The 22,740-nt window shown below is 46.9% G+C and overlaps 1 protein-coding gene across 1 annotated transcript in view; it reads left to right on the top strand.

The window, feature by feature from the left end:
• Positions 1 to 22,740, top strand: part of LOC129525421 (uncharacterized) — a 166,923-nt gene that overhangs the window by 71,768 nt on the left and 72,415 nt on the right. Inside the window, exon 4 of the mRNA XM_063710836.1 lies at positions 8,507 to 8,702. Within this exon, the coding sequence (XP_063566906.1) occupies positions 8,507 to 8,702 (196 nt within the window). The remainder of the gene's footprint in view (positions 1 to 8,506; positions 8,703 to 22,740) is intronic.

The raw sequence follows: 22,740 nt of genomic DNA, 5'->3' as shown, positions 1-22,740 counted from the left end.
TTTCTTTTTTTCTCCTAGGCTTTGACCATTTAAAATACACTCAGGCATCTCGTAACGATGTTATACTTTCTGAGAAATGTGTCCTTAGGTGATTTCATCTTTGTGTGAACACTGTAGAGTGTCCTTATAAAACTTAGATGGTGTAGCCCACTCCACACCTAAGTTACATAGTATAGCCTATTGCTCCCAGGCTACGAACCTGTACAGCATGTCTCTGTACTGAATGCTGTAGTCAACCATAACACCATGGTGATTGTAGATTGTGATCCCAGAATATCTGGGACAGGTCTCAGTCAATTTAGAAAGCTTATTTTGCCAAGATTAAGAACACGCCCGTGACACAGCCTCAGGAGGTCCTGACGATGTGTGTCCAAGGTGGCCAGGGTAGAGCTTGCTTTTGTACATTTTAGGGATACATGAGACGTGTAAGATGTACAGTCATTTGGCCCAGTAAGGCGGGACAACTGGAAGCAGGAAGTGGGGGTGCTTCCAGGTCAGAAGTAGGTTAGAGACAAAAGGTTGCGTTCTTTTGAATCCTTCATCAGCCTTCCACTGAATACACAATTTAGTCTGGCTCAATGAATCTGCATTTTTACATAAATAATAGGGCAGAGGAAGCAATCAGATATGCGTCTGTCTCAGGTGAGGGATGACTTTGAGTGCTGTCTGTCCTTTGTCCAAAAGGAAATTCTTTGTGGGCAAATTGTGAGTGAGGTATGTAGCTTTTTATCTTTGTAGCTATCTTAGTTAGGAATAGAATGAGGGCAGGTTTGCCTGACATAGCTCCCAGATTGACTTTTCCCTTGGCTTAGTGATTTGGAGGTCCTGAGATTTATTTTCCTTTCATGGTATCAGAACAGAGAAAAAGTAATTTGTTGAGCCATGAGCTTATGACAAGATGGCTAGGAAGGAATTTTTCAGCTCCATTTTTATCTCATGGGACCACCATCATATGTATGCAATGCACGAGTGTAAAATCACATTTAGTTAAGTCAGCTTACACTAAGCTATGGACCCAGATGGTCCTGGGGCCTTTTTCCACTGGGAGATCTTTAAGGACCTTTCTTAGCTTTTCTGTGCTAACTGGTATATTCATAGTTGCCTTATTTCAGTGCCCATTTTGTTAATGTGTATTTTTACTAGGAAATCACCCATTTTTTCTAGGTTTCCAGTTTGATGCAATTATTTGACTTTTAATTTCTCCTCTGTTTTTAGTTTTGTACATAATTTTCCTATCTACTTTTGCACTCTTTTTTCCATCAACAGTATTTTTAAAATATACTTTTTAGCTTTTTTTGAAGAATTGTTATGTTTGACAATTTTTTATGACCTAATCATGACCATAAATGATTTTTAATTAATTTCAGCTTAATGTCTTTTGTAGGGCACAACTGTTAAAATACAAAATTACAACAAATGTGGGTTTGCAGATTTTAATTGGCTTTTTTTTGTGGTTCTAGAATCAGGCAGCAGTCCAGACCAAAAATGGTTCAGAATGATCTGCCACACAACATGTGCGGGTTATATTTATAGCCAGAGAAAAAAAGTGACATACAGAAAACAGAAGTGAGGTATAGAGGTTGCTGGATTGGTTACAGTCCTGGTTACAGCCCAGATTTGCCTTCTTGGAACTTGTTTTGAACAGCTGGCTGCCGGCCATTGACTGACACTCGGCTGATGTGATTGGCTGAACCGCCGCTATTTGTTACCATGATACATTCCCAAGTCAGATTTTCAGTTTGTTTCTATACTAAATTAGGTTGCAATTCTTCTTCTTCTTCTTCTTTTTTCTTTTTTGAGGCGGAGTCTCGCTCTGTCGCCCAGGCTGGAGTGCAGTGGCGCGATCTCAGCTCACAGCAAGCTCCGCCTCCCGGGTTCATGCCATTCTCCTGTCCCGGCCTCCTGAGTAGCTGGGACTGCAGGCTGCCGCCACCAAGTCCGGCTAATTTTTTTGTATTTTTTTTTAGTAGAGACTGGGTTTCACCTTGTAAGCCATGATGGTCTCGATTTCCTGACCTCATGATCCACCCGTCTCGGCCTCCCAGAGTGCCGGGATTACAGGCGTGAGCCACGGCGCCCGGCCGCGACTCTTTACAAGGACTCCTTGGGAGGCTTCTAAAGCCCAAATGTTGTTTGATGTAAGAATTCCTCCCTTTTGGTCAGCCTCTCAATTTTGAGATATTGATCAAAACTTTGGGCATTGGTGTCACTCTTTGTTATCGTTGTAAATTGAGTTATTAGGACTTATTTGCTTTCAGTGTGGCATTTTCAAGTTTTATTTGGTCTCAGTGCCCTCTGGGCAATAGCAGAACACTGTGTTGTGTAAGGCGGAAATAGAGCAATAGAAAATAACAACTGATTTGTTAATATCAGATTACTTCAAGTTACTCGTTTTGGTAAGAATTAAAGCAGAGGGGACTTCTTTATGCTGACTCAGGTAGACTGGAATCTCTTCAGGGAAAAAGGGAGCTCTTTTGGGATCTATCTACTTCCTTAAAGTTTCAGCTTTGTTGTGTGTCATTCAGCGTGAGTGTCTCCATTCTGGTTTTGCCTGCTCAGTGTGGCCTAATGCGGGAGTTGTGACCAAAACAATGACCTCCCGTAATTTGTTCAACAGTTCTCCCCTTTTGGTTAGGTTCCTACCTAGGTGAGGGTGTGACTAAAAACTTAGGGCATTAGCAGTATTCTCAGTAACTATCATTTTAGGTTTCCGGTCTCAACACATCATTTAAGAAGTCAGTAAAGCTTTCTTCTATTGTGACAGCATATTTAATACTGAGAAAGAAAAGAAAATTTTTATCTTGCGAATGTGAGCTTCCTCTAAATTATCAGGTCCAGAGAGGCGTGGGAATGAGGCAGCAGTCACGTCCCATTTCCCTCTTAGCTAAGTAATCATATCTTGAAGCTGCTTGCTATGTAGACTAGACTGACTGTCATCAGCTATAGATTAACCTAAGAGTGTCTTTGAATATTTTTTCCAGTGGCAAATATTTGCTTCTGTTGTATCATAGCTGAAAGGAATGCTGGGAAACAAAATAAAGACAAGCATTCATTAGAATAAGTGATCCAGTCACAATGAATCAATTTGAACTTTTTTTTTTTCACAAAGTCATACTTTGAAAACGTCCAGCCATAAATTGAAATAGTCTCCAAAATGTGAATTTTTTTCCCTGGTTCTAAGATGACCAGCTTTCTTAGAGAGTGAACTACACCATAAGAAAAATGATATGACCATGTTTACACATATATGTTATCTTAACATAAAACATGTAAAAGGGGCATTTCTTTGAAAGTATATATTAGTCTGTATAATTTACTTTGCAGTAACATGAATGCTCTTATTTTTAAAAGTAGGAGTAGTTACTGTCAATTACTAATTTTTAGTACAAATAATTTAGCAGATATCTGAAAAAATTACAATTTTTAAATAGAGGTTTTATTTTAAATTAGTTTTAGATTCATACAGAAATTGGGAAGAAAATGCAGATTTCCCATGTAGACGCAACCTAGTTTCCCCTCTTTTTAACATATCAACATGTATCAGATAGGTTTAACATCTTTTTTTTTTTTTTTTCCAGACAGAGTCTCAACCAGGCTGGAGTGCAGTGGCGTGATCTCGGCTCACTGCAACCTCCGCCTCCCAGGTTCAAGCGATTCTCCTGCCTCAGCCTCCTGAGTAGCTGGTATTACAGGCGCCTGCCATCATGCCCGGCTAATTTTTGTATTTTTAGTAGAGATGAGGTTTCACCACGTTGGCCAGGCTGGTCTTGAACTCCTGATCTCAGGTGATCCGCCCGCCTCAGCCTCCCAAAGTGCTGGGATTACAGGCATGAGCCACCACTCCTGACCAACATCTTACATCATTTCTTGTCATACTTAATGACTGGGTATTACTATATTATTAAATAAGCTCACATCTTATTTGGTTTCCCTTAGTTCTGCCTTTTTCTCTCCCAGGATCCTATCTAGGATCCCATAGGACATTTAGTCATCATGTCAGGCTCTTCTTGGCTGTGACAGTCTCTCAGACTTTACTTCTGAGGACCTGGAACAGTGTTAGGAGGATTGGTCAGGTATTGTGTAGAATGTCCTCCATTGTGGTTTACTTGGGGTTTTTCTCATAATCAGCCTGGGTTTAGGGGTTTGCGGGAAGCAGAGCAGATGTGTAGTGTGTCCACAAAAAGAGTCAAAGACTGTAAAATATTTGAAGAGATGTATTCTGAGCCAGATATGAGTGACCATGGCCCTTGACACAGCCCTTAGGAGACCCTGAGAACATGTGCCCAAGGTCTTTGGGGTGCAGGTTGGTTCTATACATTTTAGGGAGATAGGAGACATCAATCAAGTGTATTTAAGATATATATTGGTTCGGTCCAGAAAGGTGGGACAACCCAATGGATTAGGGTGGGGTGGGGCTTCCAGGTTATAGGTACATTTAAAATTTTTCTGATTGGCAGTTTGTTGAAAGACTTACTATCAATAGAAAGGAGTGTCTGGGTTATGATAAGGGGTTATGGAGACCAAGGTTTTGTCATGGAGATGAAGCTTCCAGGTAGCAGGCTTCAGAGAGAATAGATTGTAAATGTTTCTTATCAGATTTAAGGTTGTGTTGATGTTAAATGCTGATTGGCTTTTCCTGAATTCCGAAAGGGAGGAGGGCATCATGAGGCATGTCTGACCACCTCTTTCCCATCATAGCCTGAACCAGTCTTCCAGGTTAACTTTGGTGTCCCCTGGTGGAGAGGTGGTTGTGGGAAAGATCTTTGAATTTTATTTTTGGTTTGCAAGTGCTAGTGTAGTCACTTCATGCTCTCAAGATGTGTTATCACCATTAATGTTAACTTTTATCACTTGGTTGAGGCAGTGTTTTCAGGTTTTTCACTGTGAAGTTACTTTTTTCCCATGTCTATATTGTATGTATGCTTTTGGAGGAAGTCATCATGCAGAGCTCATACTTAAAGGAGTGGGGAGTTAGCCCCACCTCCTTGATGGCTGTCTATATCAGGTATTTGGAATTCTTCTGTATAAGAGATTTCTATTCAGCCCATTTGCATATCTGTTTAATCATTTATTTATACCAGTATGGGTCCACAGATAGTTACTTTAATCTTTTGGTGGTTATCTAATTGTACAGTATTTTGTTGCTCTTTGTTCATAGCTGTGGCCATTGGTAGCTCTTTCCACTGGCTCCTTTTACATAATTTCATGGTTTTTTTTTATAATTTATTTCTGTTACTTCAAAAGTACCCTGGCTCATATATTTTCTGTCCCAGTCCTAGTTTCAGCTATTTCTTCTAATAGCCCTGATTTCTTTTGTTAGAGAATGGTATGAAAAACTTACATCTGGCCACTAAATGTGGTCATTGCGTCATGACACTTACAGCTGACAGTACAAAGAAATATATGTGTGTCTTCTAACTTATATGTACCCACTTAATTATAAAGGTTTCTATGTGGAACCATCTATGTATATGTTAAGCTAAATGTGAGTTTATACTTATGTTGTATATATATATATTCTGACTCATTATGACAGAGATCATTCTAGGCTTCCCTATTTTTTATCTGTAACTTCTCACTGTAATAGTGAGGAACCTGGCTCCTACTATCTGCCATTTATTTCATCCCTTGTACCATTGGGAACAAGGAGTTCATTCTTGATCAAGATTCCAGGTTGGGACTTAATAAGAAATATATGTTTGGTCTGTGTCTGCAGTTCCTGGTACAGAGCTTCTAAAACTATTATAATTTCCTGAACAGTAGGGGTGCTAGGAGCATCTTGTGTTCTAATATTTGGTCTTTGGCCCTGGTTCCTGACGCAGAGTTCCTAAATCTCTTGGAATCTCCTGGATAATAGGAATGGCTTCTGTTCTAATAAGGACACTCTGTGGGTTCCTGGATGGTTTCAGGATGGGGATGGTCACCAGAAAGACCAAGCCATGATAAGAAGGTTGTAACTTTTAGCTTAACATGCAATCCTTTGAGGGTGTGAAGGGACTGGAAATTGAGTTAATAATCCGTCATGTCTACATGATGAAGCTTCCATAAAAATTCCTAAAATATGGAATTTGGAAAGTTCCAGATCAAGGCTGACAGATTTGATGTCTAGTGAGGGCTCATCTATCATAGATAGTGCCTTCTAGCATGTCGTGACATGGCAGAATGGGGAAATGGGCTCCTAGATGCTTTTATAAGGGCACTGGTTTCATTCATGAGGACAGCACTCTCATGATCCGATCACCTCTCGGTTACCTCTGAATACCATCCCTTTGGGGATTACATTTCAAAATAGGAATTTGGGGTGGGGGTGTACACACATTGAGACCATAATAACTAGTAAACATAAGTAAGTATTTCCTAGTTCCATAAGCCATCATAGCAAATTGTCAAACCTGAAGAGGGGGTGTAGGAATGCCTAGTTTCTGGCCAAGTCATATAGAAGTTTGGGTAAACTGGGGATTCACTACTTGTGATTGGCATCTGAGGTTGTGGACAGTCTGGTGTTACTAAGCCCTTAACTTGTAGGGTGTATACTAACTCCAGGTAATCAGTGTCACAGTTGAATTACAGGATACCCAATTGTTTTCCAGAGAGTTGGAATATTGGTTGGTATGGGAAACACCCCCCACCCCCCCACAATTTGCTGTTAAAAGTGGAGTGTTGATAGTATAGAGGAAAATCATGGTTATTTTTCTTTTTACAGATATAGTAGTTTCAAAATTCACTATTATCCCTATGGGAAATAACTTTATAAAATAGAGTCCACTGTTGGTGTATATAGTACGTTTTGTTTTTAGTCTATGGCTTCTACTCATTTCCAGCTCAGCACCTTTGGCCCACCACTTGCAACATACATTGGTAATACAGTTCGATTCTTGGTTGCACTCTGTATTTTGTCCTTAGATACTTCCACATCCTAAATCATTTAATTTGTGTAGATTGTGATTTGTTCTTTGTGCATTAAAATTCTGTGGGTTTTATCAAATGCATAGTGTCAGATATCCACTACTGAAGCAGCATACAGAATACTTCAAATCCCCACCCCAGACAGTCACTGATCTGACTATCATCTCTTTGGTTGTGCTTTTTCCAGAATGTTATATGAATGGAGTCATATAATGTATAACATCTTCATACTGCCACCCTTTACTTAGCAACATAGATGCAAGATTCATTCATTTGTTTTCATGGATTGACAGTTCATTCCTTTCTGTTGGTGAATGGTGTTCCATTGCATGGTTGTACTTCAAATTGATTATGCATTCAGCTATTGAAGAACGTTCTGATTACTTCAAGTTTTGGCCATTATGAGTAGAGTGGCTCGTATATAATTACATGCTAGTTTTTGTTTGAACATAATTTTTCAAAGCAGCTGTCTAAACATACACAATTTAGGGGTGCATTTGTTGGATTGTAAGGTAAGACTTGTTTATCTTTGGGAAAAACTGTCAAACTATTTCCCAAAGTGGCTGTACCCATTCATGCATTCTGCCAGTAATGAATGGCCGTACCTATTGTTCTTCAACCTCCAATTGTTACTGTTGAGCTTTTTTAAGAGTACCACAGTTGTACTAGGTGTGCAGTGATATCTCAGCATTATTTTAATTTGCAGTCTCCTAATGAGATATATTGAGCATCCTTTTGTGTGATTATGTGATATCTGTATATTTTCTTTTTTTTCTTTTTTCTTTTTTTTTTTTATTGAGATAGAGTCTCGTTCTGTCACTCAGGCTGGAGTGCAGTGGCGTGATCTTGGGTCACTGCAACCTCCACCTCCGATGTTCAAGCAATTCTCTTGCATCAGCCTCCCAAGTAGCTGGGATTACAGGCACCCACCACCATGCGTGGCTAATTTTTTTGTATTTTTAGTAGAGAGGGGGTATCACTATGTTGGCCAGGCTGATCTCAAATTCCTGACCTCAGGTGACTCACCCGCCTCAGCCTCCCAAAGTGCTGGGGTTATAGGCATGAGCCACCACACCTGGCCTGCTATCTATACATTTTATTTGGCTGGATGTCTGTTCAGATATTTACCCAGTTTTATTTGGGTTTTTAGTTTTCTTAGTGTTCGTTTGAAGAGTTCTTTGTGTATCTTCAATACAGTTTTTAAAATCACGTTTGTATTTTCTAAATATCTTCTCACAGTGTGTCTTGTCTTTTTGTTCTCTGAATAGGGTTTTTCATAGTAGAAAATTTAGCTTTATAAAGTCTGTTCTCAGTATTTTCACGAATTGGCACTTGATGCTGTGTGTTAAAACTCAACACCAGATCCAATGTCTCTTAGGTTTTCTTTTAGATTATAGTTTTGCATTTGAAGTTGTAGTCTCTGGACTATTTTGAGTAGGTTTTTGTGTTTTAATTTGTGTATAGAGTCATTTCATTCCATTTGGCTTCCAAATAATTCTTCCATCACCATTTATGGGAAGGGTATGGATATAGTGGCCTTTATTTCGGTTTGAATTTCCAAAATTATGACACTGAATAAACGGAATATTGAATTTTATAGGTATTTCAGGACAGCCAGGAGGGGGCGCACATCCGCCGACAAACTGTGAGCAAGAGCGTCTGTGCTGAACCACGGAGCCACCAGAGGGCGCGCGATCCCGCCCCAACGAACTTCCCGCGGAGGTGCCAGAAGCAGCGAGGAGCTTCAACTTCCTCAGGGCAGCACGAGGGTCGTGTTAACTTGGTGTTCTTCATTGGTGAGTAAAAAGCTCCTGTCCACGGCCCTGAGTGCCAAGGAGTGAGTATTTAGAGTACTCTGCAGAGGAAGAACTTCATCTAGAAAAAGAAAACCCCCAAATCGCACTGTTTGGAGTACACCCTAGTATCATTGTCAACGTCCAAGACACAGTGGCTGCTAATATATATTCTTACAGTGGCCTCTAATATAATAATCACACTGTGCCCTACATTACTATGATATCCACACCGTGCCCTAACACCCATATAATATCCACACCATGCCCTATCACTGATGCAATCCACACCATCGCTTCAAATACTAATGTAATAATATCCACACCATGCCCTATCACTGATCTAGTCCACACCATCGCTTCCAATACTAATGTAATAATATCCACACCATGCCCTAACACTGATCTAATCCACACCATCGCTTCCAATACTAATGTAGTAATATCCACACCATCCCCTAACACTGATCTAGTCCACACCATCGCTTCCAATACTAATGTAGTAATATCCACACCATCCCCTAACACTGATATAATCCACATCATCGCTTCCAATACTAATGTAGTAATATCCACACCATGCCCTGTCGGTGATCTAATCCACACCATCGCTTCCAATACTAATGTAATAATATCCACACCATGCCCTATCGCTGATCTAGTCCACACCATCGCTTCCAATACTAATGTAATAATATCCACACCATGCCCTAACACTGATCTAATCCACACCATCGCTTCCAATACTAATGTAGTAATATCCACACCATCCCCTAACACTGATATAATCCACATCATCGCTTCCAATACTAATGTAGTAATATCCACACCATGCCCTGTCGGTGATCTAATCCACACCATCGCTTCCAATACTAATGTAATAATATCCACACCATGCCCTATCACTGATCTAGTCCACACCATCGCTTCCAATACTAATGTAATAATATCCACACCATGCCCTAACACTGATCTAATCCACACCATCGCTTCCAATACTAATGTAGTAATATCCACACCATGCCCTATCACTGATCTAATCCACACCATCGCTTCCAATACTAATGTAGTAATATCCACACCATGCCCTGTCGGTGATCTAATCCACACCATCGCTTCCAATACTAATGTAATAATATCCACACCATGCCCTATCACTGATCTAATCCACCCTATCGCTTCCAATACTAATGTAATAATATCCACACCATGCCCTATCACTGATCTAGTCCACACCATCGCTTCCAATACTAATGTAATAATATGCACACCATGCCCTATCACTGATCTAATCCACACCATCACTTCCAATACTAATGTAATAATATCCACACCATGCCCTATCACTGAGCTAGTCCACACCATCGCTTCCAATGCTAATGAAGTAATATCCACACCATGCCCTATCACTGATCTAATCCACACCATCGCCTCCAATACTGATGTAGCAATATCCACACCATGCCCTATCACTGATCTAATCCACACCATCGGTTCCAATACTAATGTAATAATATCCACACCATGCCCTATCACTGATCTAATCCACACCATCGCTTCCAATACTGACGTAGCAATATCCACACCATGCCCTATCACTGATCTAATCCACACCATCACTTCCAATACTAATGTAGTAATATCCACACCATGCCCTATCACTGATCTAATCCACACCATCGCTTCCAATACTAATGTAGTAATATCCACACCATGCCCTATCACTGACCTAATCCACACCATCGCTTCCAATAGTAATGTCATAATATCTACACCATGCCCTATCACTGATCTAGTCCAGACCATCGCCACAAATACTAATGTAATAATATCCACAGCATGCCCTATCACTGATATAATCCACACCATCGCTTCCAATACTAATGAAATAATATCCACACCATGCCCTGTCACTGATCTAATCCACACTATCGCTTCCAATACTAATGTAGTAATATCCACACCATGCCCTATCACTGATCTAATCCACACCATCGCTTCCAATACTAATGGAGTAATATCGACACCATGCCTTAACGCCGATCTAATCCACACAATCACTTCCAATAGTAATGAAATAATATCCCCACCATGGCCTATCATTGATCTAATCCACACCATCACTCCCAATACTAATGTAATAATATCCACACCATGCCCTACCGCTGATCTAATCCACACCATCACTTCCAATACTAATGTAATAATATCCACACCATGCCCTATCACTGATCTAATCCACAGCATCGCTTCCAGTACTAATGCAGTAATATCCACACCATGCCCTATCACTGATCTAATCCACACCATCCCTTCCAATACTAGTGCAATAATATCCACACCATGCCCGGTCACAGATCTAATCCACACGATTGCTTCCAATACTAATGTAATAATATCCACAGCATGCCCTATCACTGATCTAGTCCACACCATCGCTTCCAATACTAATGTAATAATATCCCCACCATGCCCTAACACTGATCTAGTCCACACCATCACTTCCAATACTAATGTAGTAATATCCACACCATGCCCTATCACTGATCTGATCCACACTATCGCTTCCAATACTAATGGAATAATATCCATACCATGCCCTATCACTGATCTAGTCCACACCATCGCTTCCAATAGTAATGAAATGCTATCCACACCATGACCTATGACTGATCTAGTCCACACCATCGCTTCTAATACTAATGTAGTAATATCCACACCATGCCCTATCACTGATCTAGTCCACACCATCGCTTCCAATACTAATTTAATAAAAACCCCCCATGCCCTATCACTGATCTAATCCACACCATCGCTTCCAATACTAATGTAGTAATATCCACACCATGCCCTATCACTGATCGAGTCCACAGCATCACTTCCAATACTAAGGTAGTAATATCCACACCATGCCTTATCACTGATCTAGTCCACACCATCGCTTCCAATACTAATGTAATAATATCCCCACCATGCCCTATCAGTGATCTAGTCCACACCATCGCTTCCCATACTAATGTAATAATATGCACACCATGCCCTATCACTGATCTAGTCCACAGCATCACTACCAATACTAATGTAGTAATATCCACACCATGCCTTATCACTGATCTAGTCGACACCATCGCTTCCAATACTAATGTAGTAATATCCCCACCATGCCCTATCAGTGATCTAATCCACACCATCGCTTCCAATACCAATGTAGTAATATCCACACCATGCCCTATCACTGATGTAATCCACACCATCGCTTCCAATAACAATGTAGTAATATCTACACCATGCCCTATCGATGATCTAATCCACACCATCGCTTCCAATACTAATGTAGTGATATCCACAGCATGCACTATCACTGATCTAATCCACACCATCGCTTCCAATACTGATGTAACAATATCCACACCATGCCCTATCACTGATCTAATCCACACCATCGCTTCCAATACTGATGTAGCAATATCCACACCATGCCCTATCACTGATCTAATCCACACCATCGCTTCCAATACTAATGTAATAATATCCACACCATGCCCTATCACTGATCTAATCCACACCATCGCTTCCAATACTAATGTAATAATATCCACACCATGCCCTATCACTGATCTAATCCACACCATCGCTTCCAGTACTAATGTAGTAATATCCACACCATGCCCTATCACTGATCTAATCCACACCATCGCTTCCAATAGTAATGTAATAATATCCCCACCATGCCCTATCACTGACCTAATCCACACCATCACTGCCAATACTAATGTAATAATATCCACACCATGCCCTATCACTGATGTAGTACACACCATCGCTTCCAATACTAATGTAATAATATCCACACCATGCCCTATCACTGATCTAGTCCACACCATCGCTTCGAATAGTAATGTAATACTGTCCACACCATGCTCCAACACTGTTCTAGTCCACAACAACGCTTTCAATATTAATGTAATAATATCCACACCATGCCCTATCACTGATCTAGTCCACACCATCACCTCCAGTACTAATGTAATAATATCCACACCATGCCTTAACTGTGATCTAATCCACACCATCGCTTCCAATACTAATGTAATAATATCCACACCATGCCCTATCACTGATCTAGTCCACACCATCACCTCCAGTACTAATGTAATAATATCCACACCATGCCTTAACTGTGATCTAATCCACACCATCGCTTCCAATACTAATGTAATAATATCCACACCATGCCCTGTCACTGATCTAATCCACAACATCGCTTCCAATACTAATGTAATAATATCCACACCATGCCCTACCACTGATGTAATCCACACCATCGCTTCCAGTACTAATGTAATAATATCCGCACCATGCCTTAACACTGATCTAATCCACACCATCACTTCCAATACTAATGTAGTAATATCCACACCATGCCCTATCAGTGATCTAATCCACACCGTCGCCTCCAGTACTAATGAAATAATATCCACACCATGCCCTATGAGTGATCTAATCCACACCATCGCCTCCAATACTAATGTAGTAATATCCACACCATGCCCTATCGGTGATCTAATCCACACCATCACCTCCAATACTAATGTAGTAATATCCACACCATGCCCTATCACTGGTCCAATCCACACCATCGCTTCCAATAATAATGTAATACTATCCACATCATGGCCTAACACTGTTCTAATCCACAACAACGGTTGCAATATTGATGTAATAATATCGACACCATGCCCTATCACTGATCTAGTCCACACCATCGCCTCCAGTACTAATATAATAATATCCACACCATGCCTTAACAGTGATCTAATCCACACCATCGCTTCCAATACTAGTGTAATAATATCCACACCATGCCCTGTCACTGATCTAATCCACAGCATCGCTTCCAATAGTAATGTAGCAATATCCACACCATGCCCTATCACTGATCTAGTCCTCACCATCGCTTACAATACTAATGTAATAATATCCACACCATGCCCTATCACTGCTCTAATCCACACCATCGCCTCCAATACCAATGTAATAATATCCACTCCATGCCCTATCACTGATCTAGTCCACACCATCGCTTCCACTACTAATGTAATAATATCCACACCATGCCCTATCACTGATCTAATCTGCACCATCGCTTCCAATACTAATGTAATAATATCCGCACCATGCCCTATCACTGATCTAATCCACACCATCACTTCCAATACTAATGTAATAATATCCACACCATGCCCTATCACTGATCTAGTCCACACCATCGCCTCCAATACTAATGTAGTAATATCCACACGATGCCTTAACACTGATCTAATCCACACCATCGCTTCCAGTACTAATGTAATAATATCCACACCATGCCCTAACACTGATCTAATCCACACCATCGCTTCCAATACTAATGTAGTAATATCCACACCATGGCCTATCACTGATCTAGTCCACACCATCGCTTCCAATACTAATGTAATGATATCCACACCATGCCCTATCACTGATCTAATCTGCACCATCGCTTCCAATACTAATGTAATAATATCCGCACCATGCCCTATCACTGATCTAATCCACACCATCACTTCCAATACTAATGTAATAATATCCACACCATGCCCTATCACTGATCTAGTCCACACCATCGCCTCCAATACTAATGTAGTAATATCCACACGATGCCTTAACACTGATCTAATCCACACCATCGCTTCCAGTACTAATGTAATAATATCCACACCATGCCCTAACACTGATCTAATCCACACCATCGCTTCCAATAGTAATGTAATAATATCCACACCATGGCCTATCACTGATCTAATCCACACCGTCGCTTCCAATACTAATGTAATAATATCCACACCATGCCCTAACACTGATCTAATCCACACCATCGCCTCCAGTACTAATGTAATAATATCCACACCATGCCCTAACACTGATCTAATCCGCACCATTGCTTCCAATACTAATGTAATAATATGCACACCGTGGCCTATCACTGATCTAGTCCACACCATCGCTTCCAATACTAATGTAATAAAATCCACACCGTGCCTTAACACTGTTCTAATCCGCACCATCGCTTCCAATACTAATGCATTGGGGGAGTAACCTGATGAGATTCATGGATTAGAGACATGGCTCTGGCTGCTGTGGAGAAGGCACCAGGGAGAGCAGATGGCTCAATGGGTGTGCAGGAGACCTCTCCCTGAGTTTAGGGAGAGGTTTTTAAAACAGAAGAAGTTTGAGTAATTTAAATGATGATGGGAAGGAGCTAAAAGTGGGGGATAGGTTAAAGATACAGGAGAGTGGGAGGAAGAACCGACAAGTGAGGTTCCAGAGAGAGCAGGAGAAGAGGAGATTCCCATAGGGGGATTAACACTTTCTTTTCTTTTTTCTTTCTAAGACAGGGTCTCACTCTGTCGCCCAGGCTGGAGTGCAGTGGCACAATCTTGGCTCACTGTAGTGTAGACTTCCCAGGCTCAAGGGATTTCTCCCACCCCAGACTCCCAGGTAGCTGGAACTACGGGTGTGCACCACTACCACACCTGGCTAATGTCTCTTTTTTTTGGTAGACACAGAGTCTCACTATTTAACACTGATTGGTCTCCAACTCCTGGCCTCAAGCGATCCTCCTGCCTAGGCTGCCTAGGGTTGTTTTAGGGTCAGGGCCCAGGGTTAGGGTTGTTTTAGGGTCAGGGCCCAGGGTTAGGGTTGTTATAGGGTCAGTGCCAGGGCCCAGGGTTAGCGTTGTTTTAGGGTCAGGGCCAGGGCCCAGGGTTAGGGTTGTTTTAGGGTCAGGGCCAGGGCCCAAAGTTAGGGTTGTTTTAGGTTCAGGGCCCAGGGTTAGGGTTTTAGGCTCAGGGCCAGGGCCCAGGTTTAGGGTTGTTTTAGAGTCAGGGCCAGGGCCCAGGGTTAGGGTCGTTTTAGGGTCATGGCCAGGTCCCAGGGTTAGGGTTCTTTTAGGGTCAGGGCCAGGGCCCAGGGTTATGGTTGTTTTAGGGTCAGGGCCCAGGGTTAGGTTTGTTTTAGGGTCAGGGCCCAGGGTTAGGGTTGTTTTAGGGTCAGGGCCCAGGGTTAGGGTTGTTTTAGGGTCAGGGCCCAGGGTTATGGTTCTTTTAGGGTTAGGGCCCAGGGTTAGGGTTTTAGGCTCACGGCCAGGGCGCAGGGTTAGGGTTTTAGGCTCAGGGCCAGGGCCCAGGGTTAGGGTTGTTTTAGGGTCAGGGCCCAGGGTTAGGGTTGTTTTAGGGTCAGGGCCCAGGGTTAGGGTTGTTTTAGGGTCGGGGCCCAGGGTTAGGGTTGTTTTAGGGTCAGGGCCCAGGGTTAGGGTTGTTTTAGGGTCAGTGCCAGGGCCCAGGTTTAGGGTTGTTTAAGGGTCAGGGCCTGGGCCCAGGGTTAATGTTGTTTTAAGGTCAGGGCCAGGGCCCAAATTTAGGGTTGTTTTAGGGTCAGGGCCCAGGGTTAGGGTTTTAGGCTCAGGTCCAGGGCCCAGCGTTAGGGTTTTAGGCTCTGGGCCAGGGCCCAGGGTTAGGGTTGTTTTAGGGTCAGGGCCAGGGCCCAGGGTTAGCGTTGTTTTAGGGTCAGGGCCAGAGCCCAGGGTTAGGGTTGTTTTAGGGTCATGGCCAGGGCCCAGGGTTAGGGTTGTTTTAGGGTCAGGGCCAGGGCGCAGGGTTATAGTTGTTTTAGGGTCAGGGACTAGGGTTAGGGTTGTTTTAGGGTCAGGGCCCAGGGTTGGGGTTGATTTAGGGTCAGGGCCAAGGGTTCGGGTTGTTTTAGGGTCAGGGCCCAGGGTTAGGGTTGTTTTAGGGACAGGGCCCACGGTTAGGGTTGTTTTGGGGTCAGGGCCCAGGGTTAGGGTTGTTTTAGGGTCAGGGCCCAGGGTTAGGGTTGTTTTAGGGTCAGGGCCCATGGTTAGGGTTGTTTTAGGGTCAGGGCCCAGGGTTAGGGTTGCTTTAGGGTCAGGGCCCAGGTTAGGGTTGTTTTAGGGTCAGGGTCCAGGTTTAGGGTTGTTTTAGGGTCAGGGCCCAGGGTGAGGGTTGTTTTAGGGTCAGGGCCAGGGCCCAGGTTTAGGGTTGTTTTAGGGTCAGGGCCCAGGGTTAGGGTTTTAGGCTCAGGTCCAGGGCCCAGGGATAGGGTTTTAGGCTCAGGGCCAGGGCCCAGGTTTAGGGTTGTTTTAGGGTCAGGTCCAGGGCTCAGGGTTAGGGTTGTTTTAGGGTCAGGGTCAGGGCCCAGGGTTATGGTTGTTTTAGGGTCAGAGCCCAGGGTTAGGGTTGTTTTAGGGTCAGGGCCCAGGGTTGGGGTTGTTTTAGGGTCAGGGCCAAGGGTTAGGGTTGTTTTAGGGTCAGGGCCCATTGTTATGCTTGTTTTAGTGTTAGGGCCCAGGGATAGGGTTTTAGGCTCAGGGCCAGGGCCCAGGGTTAGGGTTTTAGGCTCAGGGCCAGGGCCTAGGGTTGGGGTTTCAGGCTAATGGCCAGAGCCCAAGGTTAGGGTTTTCGGCTCAGGGCCAGGGCCCAGGGTTAGGGTTTTAAGCTCAGGGCCAGGGCCCAGGGTTAGGGTTGTTTTAGGGTCAGGGCCAGGGCCCAGGGTTAGGGTTGTTTTAGGGTCAGGGCCAGCGCCCAGGGCTAGGGGTGTTTTAGGGTCAGGGCAGGGCCCAAAGTTAGGGTTGTTTTAGGGTCAGGGCCCGGAGTTAGGGTTTTTTTAGGGTAAGGGCCCAGGGTTACGGTTGTTTTAGGGTCAGGGCCAGCGCCCAGGGCTAGGGGTGTTTTAGGGTCAGGGCCCACAGTTAGGGTTTTTTGATCAGGGCCAGGGCCCAGGGTTAGGGTTTTAGGGTAAGGGCCAAGGCTCAGGATTAGGGTTTTAGGGTCAGGGCCAGGGCCCTGGGTTAGGGTTTTAGGGTCAGGGCCAGGGCCCAGGGTTAGGGTTTTAGGCTCAGGGCCAGGGCCCAGGGTTAGGGTTTTAGGGTCAGGGTCAGGGCCCAGTGTTAGGTTTTTAGGGTCTGGGCCAGGGCCCAGGGTTAGAGTTTTAGGGTCAGGGCCCAGGGTTAGGGATTTAGGGTCAGGGCCCAGGGTTAGGGTTTTAGGGTCAGGGCCCAGGGTTAGGGTTTTAGGGTCAGGGCCAGGGCCTAAAGTTAGGGTTGTTTTAGGTTCAGGGCCCAGGGTTAGGGTTTTAGGCTCAGGTCCAGGGCCCAGGGTTATGGTTTTAGGCTCAGGGCCAGGGCCCAGGTTTAGGGTTGTTTTAGGGTCAGGGCCAGGGCCCAGGGTTATGGTTGTTTTAGGGTCATGGCCAGATCCCAGGGTTAGGGTTGTTTTAGGGTCAGGGCCAGGGCCCAGGGTTATGGTTGTTTTAGGGTCAGGGCCCAGGGTTAGGGTTGTTTTAGGGTCAGGGCCCAGGGTTAGGGTTGTTTTAGGGTCAGGGCCTAGGGTTATGGTTCTCTTAGGTTTAGGGCCCAGGGTTAGGGTTTTAGGCTCAGGGCCAGGGCCCAGGATTAGGGTTGTTTTAGGGTCAGGGCCCAGGGTTAGGATTGTTTTAGCGTCAGGGCCCAGGGTTAGGGTTGTTTTAGGGTCAGGGCCCAGGGTTAGGGTTGTTTTAGGGTCAGGGCCCAGGGTTAGGGTTGTTTTAGGGTCAGGGCACAGGGTTAGGGTTGTTTTAGGGTCAGGTCCCAGGGTTAAGGTTTCAGGCTCAGGCCCAGGGCCCAGGGTTGGGGTTTCAGGCTCAGGGCCAGGGCCCAAAGTTAGGGTTTTAGTTTCAGGGTCAGGGCCCAGGGTTAAGGTTTTAGGCTCAGGGCCAAGGCCCAGGGTTAGGGTTTTAGGTTCAGGGCCAGGGCCCAGGGTTAGGGTTTTAGGCTCAGGGCCAGGGCCCAGGGTTAGGGTATTAGGCTCAGGGCCAGGGCCCAGGGTTAGGGTTTTAGGCTCAGGGCCCTGGGCCCAGGGTTAGGGTTTTAGGACCAGGGCCCGTGGCCCAGGGTTAGGGCTTTAGTGCCAGGGCCCGGGGCCCAGGGTTAGGGCGTTAGGGCCAGGGCCCGGGGACCAGGTTTAGGGCTTTTGGGCCAGGGCCCGAGGCCCAGGGTTAGGGCTTTAGGGCCAGGGCCCGGGGCCCAGGGTGAGGGCTTTAGGGCCAGGGCCCGGGGCCCAGGGTTAGGGCTTTAGGGCCAGGGCCCGCGGCCCAGGGTTAGGGCGTTTGGGCCAAGGCCCGGGGCCCAGGTTTAGGGCTTTTGGGCCAGGGCCCGGTGCCCAGGGTTAGGGCTTTAGGGCCAGGGCCCGGGGCCCAGGGTGAGGGCTTTAGGGCCAGGGCCCGGGGCCCAGGGTTAGGGCTTTAGGGCCAGGGCCCGGGGCCCAGGGTTAGGGCTTTAGGGCCAGGGCCCGGGGCCCAGGGTTAGGGCTTTAGTGGCAGGGCCCGGGGCCCAGGGTTAGGGCTTTAGGGTCAGGGCCCGGGGCCCAAGGTTAGGGCTTTAGGACCAGGGCCCGGGGCCCAGGGTTAGGGCTTTAGGGTCAGGGCCCGGGGCCCAGGGTTAGGGTTGTTTTAGGGTCAGGGTCCAGGGTTAGGGTTGTTTTAGGGTCAGGGCCCAGGGTTAGGGTTATTTTAGGGTCAGGGCCCAGGGTTAGGGTTATTTTAGGGTCAGGGCCCCGGGTTAGGGTTGTTTTATGGTCAGGGCCCAGGGTTAGGGTTGTTTTAGGGTCAGGGCCAAGGGTTAGGGTTGTTTTAGGGTCAGGGCCCAGGGTTAGGGTTGTTTTAGCGTCATGGCCCAGGTTTAGGGTTTCAGGCTCAGGTCCAGGGCCCAGGGTTGGGGTTTCAGGCTCAGGGCCAGAGCCCAAGTTTAAGGTTTTAGGTTCAGGGTCAGGGCCCAGGGTTAAGGTTTTAGGCTCAGGGCCAGGGCCCAGGGTTAGGGTTTTAGGCTCAGGGTCAGGGCCCAGGATTAGGGTTTTAGGCTCAGGGTCAGGGCCCAGGGTTAGGGTTTTAGGCTGAGGGCCAGGGCCCAGGGTTAGGGTTTTAGGCTGAGGGCCAGGGCCCAGGGTTAGGGTTTTAGGCTCAGAGCCAGGGCCCAGGGTTAGGGTTTTAGGCTCAGGGCCCCGGGCCCAGGGTTAGGGCTTTAGGGCCAGGGCCCGTGGCCCAGGGTTAGGGCTTTAGTGCCAGGGCCCGGGGCCCAGGGTTAGGGTTATTTTAGGGTCAGGGCCAGGGGCCAGGGTTAGCGTTGTTTTAGGGTCAGGGGCAGGGCCCAAAGTTACGGTTGTTTTAGGGTCAGGGCCCAGGGTTAGGATTTTAGGCTCAGGTCCAGGGCCCAGGGTTAGGGTTTTAGGCTCAGGGCCAGGGCCCAGGTTTAGGGTTGTTTTAGGGTCAGGGCCAGGGCCCAGGGTTAGGGTTGTTTTAGGGTCATGGCCAGGGCCGAGGGTTAGGGTTGTTTTAGGGTCAGGGCCAGGGCCCATGGTTATGGTTGTTTTAGAGTTAGGGACCAGGGTTAGGGTTGTTTTAGGGTCAGGGCCAGGGCCCATGGTTAGGGTTGTTTTAGGGTCAGAGCCCAGGGTTAGGGTTGTTTTAGGGTCAGGGCCCAGGGTTGGGGTTGTTTTAGGGTCAGGGCCAAGGGTTAGGGTTGTTTTAGGGTCAGGGCCCATGGTTATGGTTGTTTTAGTGTTAGGGCCCAGGGTTAGGGTTTTAGGCTCAGGGCCAGGGCCGAGGGTTAGGGTTTTAGGCTCAGGGCCAGGGCCTAGGGTTGGGGTTTCAGGCTCAGGGCCAGAGCCCAAGGTTAGGGTTTTCGGCTCAGGGCCAGGGCCCAGGGTTAGGGTTTTAGGCTCAGGGCCAGGGCCCAGGGTTAGGGTTGTTTTAGGGTCAGGGCCAGGGCCCAGGGTTATGGTTGTTTTAGGGTCATGGCCAAGTCCCAGGTTTGGGGTTGTTTTAGGGTCATGGCCACGGCCCAGGGTTATGGTTGTTTTAGGGTCAGGGCCCAGGGTTAGGGTTGTTTTAGGGTCAGGGCCCAGGGTTAGGGTTGTTTTAGGGTCAGGGCCCAGGGTTAGGGTTGTTTTAGGGTCAGGGCCTAGGGTTATGGTTCTCTTAGGTTTAGGGCCCAGGGTTAGGGTTTTAGGCTCAGGGCCAGGGCCCAGGGTTAGGGTTTTAGGCTCAGGGCCAGGGCCCAGGGTTGGGGTTTCAGGCTCAGGGCCAGAGCCCAAGGTTAGGGTTTTCGGCTCAGGGCCAGGGCCCAGGGTTAGGGTTGTTTTAGGGTCAGGGCCAGGGCCCAAAGTTAGGGTTGTTTTAGGTTCAGGGCCCAGGGTTAGGGTTTTCGGCTCAGGGCCAGGGCCCAGGGTTAGGGTTTTAGGCTCAGGGCCAGGGCCCAGGGTTAAGGTTTTAGGCTCAGGGCCAGGGCGCAGGGTTAGGGTTGTAGTCTCAGGGCCAGGGACCAGAGGTAGGGTTTTAGGCTCAGGGCCCGGGCCCAGGGTTAGGGTTTTAGGATTAGGGCCCAGGGTTAGTGTTGTTTTAGGGTCAGGGCCCAGGGTTAGTGTTGTTTTAGGGTCAGGGCCCATGGTTAGGGTTGTTTTAGGGTCAGGGCCCATGGTTAGGTTTGTTTTGGGGTTAGAGCCCAGGGTTAGGGTTTCAGGCTCAGGTCCAGGGCCCAGGGTTGGGGTTTCAGGCTCAGGGCCAGAGCCCAGGGTTAGGGTTTTAGGCTGAGGGCCAGGTCCCAGGGTTAGGGTTTTAGGCTCAGGGCCTGGGCCCAGGGTTAGGGTTTTAGGCTCAGGGCCAGGTCCCAGGGTTAGGGTTTTAGGCTCAGGGCCAGGGCCCAGGGTTAGGGTTTTAGGCTCAGGGCCCCTGGCCCAGGGTTACGGTTTTAGGGCCAGGGCCCGTGGCCCAGGGTTAGGGCTTTAGGGCCAGGGCCCGGGGCCCAGGGTTACGGCTTTAGAGCCAGGGCCCGGGGCCCAGGGTTAGGGCTTTAGGTGGCAGGGCCCGGGGCCCAGGGTTGGGGCTTAGGGTCAGGGCCCGGGGTCCAGGTTTAGGGCTTTAGGACCAGGGCCCGGGGCCTAGGGTTAGGGCTTTAGGGTCAGCGCCCGGGGCCCAGGGTTAGGGTTGTTTTAGGGTCAGGGCCCGGGGCCCTAAGTTAGGGTTGTTTTAGTGTCGGGGCCCAGGGTTAGGGTTGTTTTTGGGTCAGGGCCCAGGGTTAGTGTTGTTTTAGGGACAGGGCCCAGAGTTAGGGGTGTTTTAGGGTCAGGGCCCAGGGATAGGGTTGTTTTAGGGTCCCGGCCCAGGGTTAGGGTTGTTTTAGGGTCAGGGCCCAGGGTTAGGGTTGTTTTAGGTTCAGGGCCCAGGGTTAGGGTTGTTTTAGGTTCAGGGCCCTGGGTTAGGGTTGTTTTAGGGTCAGGGCCCAGGGTTAGGGTTGTTTTAGGGTCAGGGCCCAGGGTTAGGGTTGTTTTAGGGTCAGGGCCAGGGCCCAGGTTTAGGGTTGTTTTAGGCTCAGGGCCCAGGGTTAGGGTTTTAGGCTCAGGTCCAGGGCCCAGGGATAGGGTTTTATGCTCAGGGCCAGGGCCCAGGTTTAGGCTTGTTTTAGGGTCAGGTCCAGGGCTCAGGGTTAGGGTTGTTTTAGGGTCATGGCTAGGGCCCAGGGTTAGGATTGTTTTAGGGTCAGGGCCAGGGCCCAGGGTTATGGTTGTTTTAGGGTCAGAGCCCAGGGTTAGGTTTGTTTTAGGGTCAGGGCCCAGGGTTGGGGTTGTTTTAGGGTCAGGGCCAAGGTTTAGGGTTGTTTTAGAGTCAGGGCCCATGGTTATGGTTGTTTTAGTGTTAGGGCCCAGGGTTAGGGTTTCAGGCTCAGGGCCAGGGCCCAGGGTTAGGGTTTTAGGCTCAGGGCCAGGGCCTAGGGTTGGGGTTTCAGGCTCAGGGCCCGAGCCCAAGGTTAGGGTTTTCGGCTCAGGGCCAAGGCCCAGGGTTAGGGTTTTAGGCTCAGGGCCAGGGCCCAGGGTTAGGGTTGTTTTAGGGTGAGGGCCAGGGCCCAGGGTTAGGGTTGTTTTAGGGTCAGGGCCAGGGCCCAGGGCTAGGGGTGTTTTAGGGTCACGGCCAG

The sequence above is a fragment of the Gorilla gorilla genome, chromosome 9, assembly GCF_029281585.2.
Source record: "Gorilla gorilla gorilla isolate KB3781 chromosome 9, NHGRI_mGorGor1-v2.1_pri, whole genome shotgun sequence".
NCBI lineage: Eukaryota > Metazoa > Chordata > Mammalia > Primates > Hominidae > Gorilla > Gorilla gorilla.
This window is presented reverse-complemented; position numbering and strand designations above follow the sequence as displayed.